Genomic DNA, 6000 nt, shown 5'->3' with positions numbered 1-6000 from the left:
AGTATCACATTCAATTTGGACTAATATAGTTAATTAATTATCAAATTTCCTGAAGAACAATTAGAGGTAAACTGCAGGACTAAATGAGGGTTTAATTCAACCTTTCCCTTTAATGCTGTTCGTCAGTGTTTTTTTATGGAATGTATGGGCTGCAACATTTCACGTAAAACCCAAAAAGACCTTTAATTATTGATTTATTTGATAATTTAAAAAAACGCCAACTAATTAAAAATAAGATTCATGTTCATGCTTGTGATCATTTCTGATTTTAACATGCACAGATGTGAACGCATGTGATATGGGTAATGATAATTTAAAAGATTTATTTTGTTCTGCATTCTCTTCATTCTATTTGATTGTTTTGTCACTTTTTTACACATCTGCTTCAGCCATGTCTTTTGCTTGTTATGATGTCTTTTTTTCTTTTAGCTCCATCTGGCCCTTACTGTGGTGGCTTGGAGGAACAAACATGCTGCAGCAGTCTACTAAATATCTGTTATAAGACAGAACAAAACCAAAACTCATTCAAAAATACTTCACAAATGAACCTACAAAAATGTGCTGCAAATGTAAACCATGCTGCAGAAGCCAGAAGAAGTTCATTAACAGCAATTATCCCTGAAAATACACGATTGAAATCAAGATGCTAGAAATGAAAGAGAATTGCAAAACCCCTAATGTTACATTTCTTGAGATTGCGATGGAAGCTCAGCACATTTGCCCCTGCTGGCCACCGTACATCTCTGTCTGTGTTTACACTCACTTAGAGGACAGATGTCATTTTTGGAATCAGTCTGAATAGTTCTTCAGGACTCTACAGTGAAGAAATACGACCCTCAAGATGCTTTTCAGAGTGCCACTTTAAAGTAAGATAGGCTACTGGTTTAATTCACACTCTGTCCAGAAACAGGCACCAACGTTTGATTTCTTTAGAGCCAGGCTTTATGTATAACTTCACTTTCTGGGTTTTCACAGTAATGTTTGGCATGGTGGCTGCTGATGTTCAGTTACAAAATGCATTTATTCTCCTTGGCATTAAAGTTGAATGAGACACCATGGAAACACAACACCAGGTTTTGTGTCTTGATAACTTTACACTCAAATGTAAAGCCTCTTTAAGTGCGTGTCTACCTGGTGGTCTTGCACAATAACCTCCATGTTAGAGCTGGGGGGGGGGGTCAAACTAAGAAAACCTGAACCTCTTGTGTTTTTCACTGCACAGCTCTAAAACATGTTGTAAAAGTCTGCAGTGAAGAATGTGAACACTCACGCCACTGTAAAGCACTTCTCATTTTATTTAGTTATTCGAGGGGGAAGAAAAGCCAATAAGAAGCTCCAGAACAAAAACATGGGTTTGTAGGACAATAAGTTAAACACAAGAAAAAAGATTTGTGTCAAAGAAATCATCTAGAAACAATGAGTATGAAAAGGCACATGACTTATACGTTATATCATCATAAAACAAATATGTACAATACAAAAGGAACAATGTGGTAGCAATATAATTTTCACATAATTTACAAGATAACTAGTACAGACGGCATACCAGCAGCTACACATCATTGACGATATCTTGAACAAACTCAAGGATACCTGCACTGCAAAATTCATCTTTCATCTCAAACTACAAGCTATAAAAAAACTCTACCAATTATGAAAAGGATCACCCTATCCAATTTAATTCACTATTCACAAAAATTAAAGACGTTTTGGCCCTGTGTTGCAGTCACAATATCATATTTCTTTCATTTTGAAGCAGAAAAATACACCCCTTCTTTTCATCTCTCCATGTCATCGCTTTCTGTTTCTCTTCTCTCTGAGGAAATGTCAAAGTACATTTCATTTTCGTCATGGATTTCAGCCACGGCCAGAAATTTGAGCTCATAGCAGGAAGGGAATGCAACTATGCATACACTCAGTTTCTCTCTCCCTACGAGGATCTGTAATGTATCTATGTTGTGGGTCCAAAAAACCAAACACAGTGAATATTGCTCACACATGTTGAAAGCTGCCCAGTTTCCCAGTTTTCTACTTCCATGTTTCCCGTCTCGAATGCACATGACCATTTTTTAAAAGTTGACATAAGAATCAGAGAACACATAAGTGTGAATGGAGTGATCCAGATGAACTGTGTGCTCTGGGTTTGAACTGGAATTCTCTGGTGTGAACACGAGGGAGAGTTTAAATTCCTCTTCAGACAGGTAGTCTAGAGAATTTGAGTTACAATCGTCTGGAATAAATTATCACAACCGTTAAAAATGTCATCATTACATGCATGCTTTGCATTATTTAAGTCTCCTTTCTTGCAATGTGATGCTTTTTATAATACCATCGGGTAGAAATTCTGTTTCTCAACACAGTTCCTGAGAGAACTGGGAGGATGCCTCCTGCAGGGCTTTGTTTACAGTTCAGAGGGTGGTGCTTGGATAGCTGCATACAGAGGCCTTTACTACATGTTACGAGTTCTGTAAACCTGTTCACCGAAAGAAACGCAGCTGCGCATTCCATATCCTAACATTGAAAGATCTGCTTGGTATGAATATTGCTTATTGTTTTGCATAAGTGTAAATTGAGCAGAAAAAAAGTGACCATCAAACAGAATGTCACCCAGTTTTGTAACGAAGAAAGTCTGAAAGTAAACTGCAAAGATGTAAAATGAAGAATGCAAAAGTCCATCCAGAGGAGTAATATGTGTAACTGTTACATAGTTAAAAAGAATACTGACACCTTCAAACCCCGCACCAGGTTTTAAACGATATAACATTATACCTTTGATGACTGTAACACAGACATTAAAATATCAACTAAAATAGTCTTGTGATAACCCACATCAAAAACACACACTGCTGTTAGATATTTTAAGGCCTGAGTGATGGTTATAATGGGAAACTGAGTATTTTGCTGAAAAGCAGCAGCTGAAGTCTGCTGGTGTAATTTCAAACTGAATCTTTCATTCTTCTGACAATTGTTTTAATCAGTACATTTGATGTTTCATTTGTCTTTTAAAGGTCACATATTATACTCTTTTTCAACAACTTTAATGAAGTGTTGGAGCTCCCAAAAAACATGTCTGAAAAGTCTCTTTTTAAAAAAATCCACTCCGATCCTGTATTTTAGCATGCCTACAACCCGCTCTACTTCAGCCCTCCTCAGAACAGGCTGTTTCTGTGTCTGTAGCTTTAAATGGAAGTGAGCCGTGTCTGACCACACCCCTCTCTGAAAGGGGATGTGGCTCAGGCTTTCTTGCACCATGCCCTATTTTTTTTAAGGTGAGTAGGCAGACTCAGAGTGCAGAACTAACACTTGGCTGTGGGATTGTCACCAACCTAGCCTAGGGGAGGGGTTACTGCCCTTTGTGATGTCATGAAGGGAAAATCTGCAAACGGTCTGTTTGGGCGCACATTTTCTGAAAAGTGGAGCAGGAAAAAGACAAGAGAGGATAGACTTTTCTTATAATTCGGGGGTTTGTAGACAGACTAGAGACACATATTAGTGTTTAAAAAACATGGTAAAGTGTATTTTGCATAATATGTGGCCTTTAACATGTTCTGCTTGGAATGTGGATGCGAGCTTGAATATGCACAACTCGTCTATGAACATGATGAGTTCAATGTTTCTCATGGATCTAAAATCCAATGTCAACACTTATTGGTAAACGAGTGCTGTCATGTTGGGACGTAGCATTGAATGTCAGTTTTTTAAAATGGGTTTGAGTTTTGGGACACTCATCAGATCCAAGCCACATATCTGTCGACATATCTCATAATTATCAATGGACACAGAATTTATCAATCTGTCTGTGTAGAAATGCTGATTTTGGATCACAACATTTATGAACCCCCCCAAAGGCAAAACTTATCCAAGATCTGCATTCCTGCTTGACAGAGCCTGATAAATGCACACTAGAATACTCAGTAGCCCTGTTCACCTACATTTTACTTTCCCTGTTATATTACATTACATCCAGCTCCTGCTCCGTCTTTGTCTCAGACCAGCTCCACCTTGGAGTTTGGGTAAACGGCAACAACGTCGTAGCCTTCTGGAGGCTGGACGCGAGCCTTGGCGTGGGTCTCACAGTACAGATTGTCCTCGATGAAGAAATACCCTCTCTGCTTGAGGTTCATGCCGCAGTCGTCGCACATGAAGCACTCGGGGTGGTAGAGCTTGTCCCGAGCTTTTACGATGGTCCCACTGGAAAGAGAAGAAGGCAGACGGAAGTGTGAGAAATGTAAAAACAGAAGGAGAAGACTGAATGTTTGAAGACAATTAAAAAAAGAATTGTGCTAGTTGCTGATGGATTCCTAATATTCATGTGGTTCTTTCATGCATTATTTTTTGCTTAATCTGGATAAAATCATGATTGACAGTGTACAAAGAAAACACTGGGTTACATGTTTTGTAGAGTAGATGAAATGAGAGAAAGGTGGCACATTCGTAAAGCACCTCTCAACTTGTTTTCTTAAAGCGCTTTAATACTATTATTATATATGTAATTTTTTTCCTTAATGCATTTAAACAGGGTGGTATTGTGCATTAAAAAAAGACAAGTTTAAATTGAAAAACTAAAGGGTTGCACTACTGAGAAACATAAAAATACATGATGGAAAAATGATGCTTTCAAGGGCTCTGAGCAGTTCAGGCAGAGGTCATGATCATCCCAGAGTACAAACATTGAGCAGATAAATTCAAAAGTCAGTCAGCGATGATAAAATGTTCAAAACAGCCTCCCAGTTGTTTATTGAACCTTCTGTTGTCTATGCAAATCAACAATTATCAAACGTTTTTAGTCACTTCAACCATTCAAGCCTTTGCATATATGTGATAACATAGCAGGAATCATGAAGGTCTGACACCTGCCTGACACTTAACAACATAATCAGAATAGATAATGGATGGATGGATGGACATCCTGAGAGGAGTTTCAGAAGGAGCAAGGTTCACACACATTTGTAGCGTTGAATTCTGAAGTTGACTGGCACATGTTTATTCTGCCGGCTGGCTGCTGATCAACACTGCTGCATTTAGACGTTCACTGCTTCACTCAGTCATTAAGGGCGTTGTTCATTCACCGCTCCCAATTAGATTTTCCTTTCTGGACTTGGGATTCAGCCAGCGACCATGCAGTCACCAGCCTGCTCCTTTTAATGTGACCGCTCTGCATGTTTAACCGCACAACTGACTGGGTAAACTATTGACACAGTGCTCTATATTTGTTTAAAAAGCTGTAAAAGGCTCACTGGTCATAAGAGCCTTATTGTGCCCGGCAAGCTCCCACAATGCACTCCTGTTAACAACTAGAGTAAGCCGATGACATCACTGCTTACCTGCAGCTGCTTTTATAGAGGGGGGATTACCAATGCATTTAGCCACTTAGGCAGAAAGGTGTGTGTGTGTACGTGCTCATTCTTATGTGTGACTGTTTATTGCAAGATTGGATACCTGTGCTTAGTGAGTGTGCGGGGAAGTTTTCGTATAAAGCATGATTGAGTTAGAAGGGGTGCGGAGGAGCGCTTGGATTAATCATTAAGATGATAAATGGATAGATTTTCCACTTTGCGGAGGCCTGTTGGTGCAGGTTTATCTGCTGTAGTTCACTTCAATGTTTCAGAATCTGCAAAGAGCCAAGACTCACCTCCCACAGTTCAACATTTAAACTTTACAACTTCTCAGACAAAGTGATAAAATCCGACCGAAACATATCTTTCCCAGATGGCAATCAAAATAGTTTCAAAAGCAACTCCAAGAAGGAAAATCATTCATATTTCCAGTATGATATCGAATGACTTTCTTTTCATGCTTTTTTTTGTAACACAATGCAAATTAAATCTTTTACTTTTCTTGAAAATAAATTTGGATGGATGAAAGTATCAAAAAAATGGTCACACACTTTTTCAGACAAACTTCAACTAAAGAGACAGATTTACATGTGTAGTCTTTGAAATGTTCAGTGTAGTTGTATACTCAATTATTGCGTATATGCTTAATAATGACACCAGGATG

At 38.6% G+C, this 6000-nt stretch overlaps 1 protein-coding gene across 1 annotated transcript in view; it reads right to left on the bottom strand.

Annotated features, from left to right (window-relative positions):
• Window positions 1-1277: 1277 nt before the first annotated feature.
• Window positions 1278-6000, bottom strand: part of pdlim4 (PDZ and LIM domain 4) — a 43742-nt gene continuing 39019 nt past the window's right edge. The window contains exon 7 of the mRNA XM_020638329.3: window positions 1278-4191. Within this exon, the coding sequence (XP_020493985.2) occupies window positions 3987-4191 (205 nt within the window). The 3' untranslated portion in view covers window positions 1278-3986. The remainder of the gene's footprint in view (window positions 4192-6000) is intronic.

The sequence above is a fragment of the Labrus bergylta genome, chromosome 14, assembly GCF_963930695.1.
Source record: "Labrus bergylta chromosome 14, fLabBer1.1, whole genome shotgun sequence".
In the NCBI taxonomy this organism is placed as follows: Eukaryota; Metazoa; Chordata; class Actinopteri; order Labriformes; family Labridae; genus Labrus; species Labrus bergylta.
This window is presented reverse-complemented; position numbering and strand designations above follow the sequence as displayed.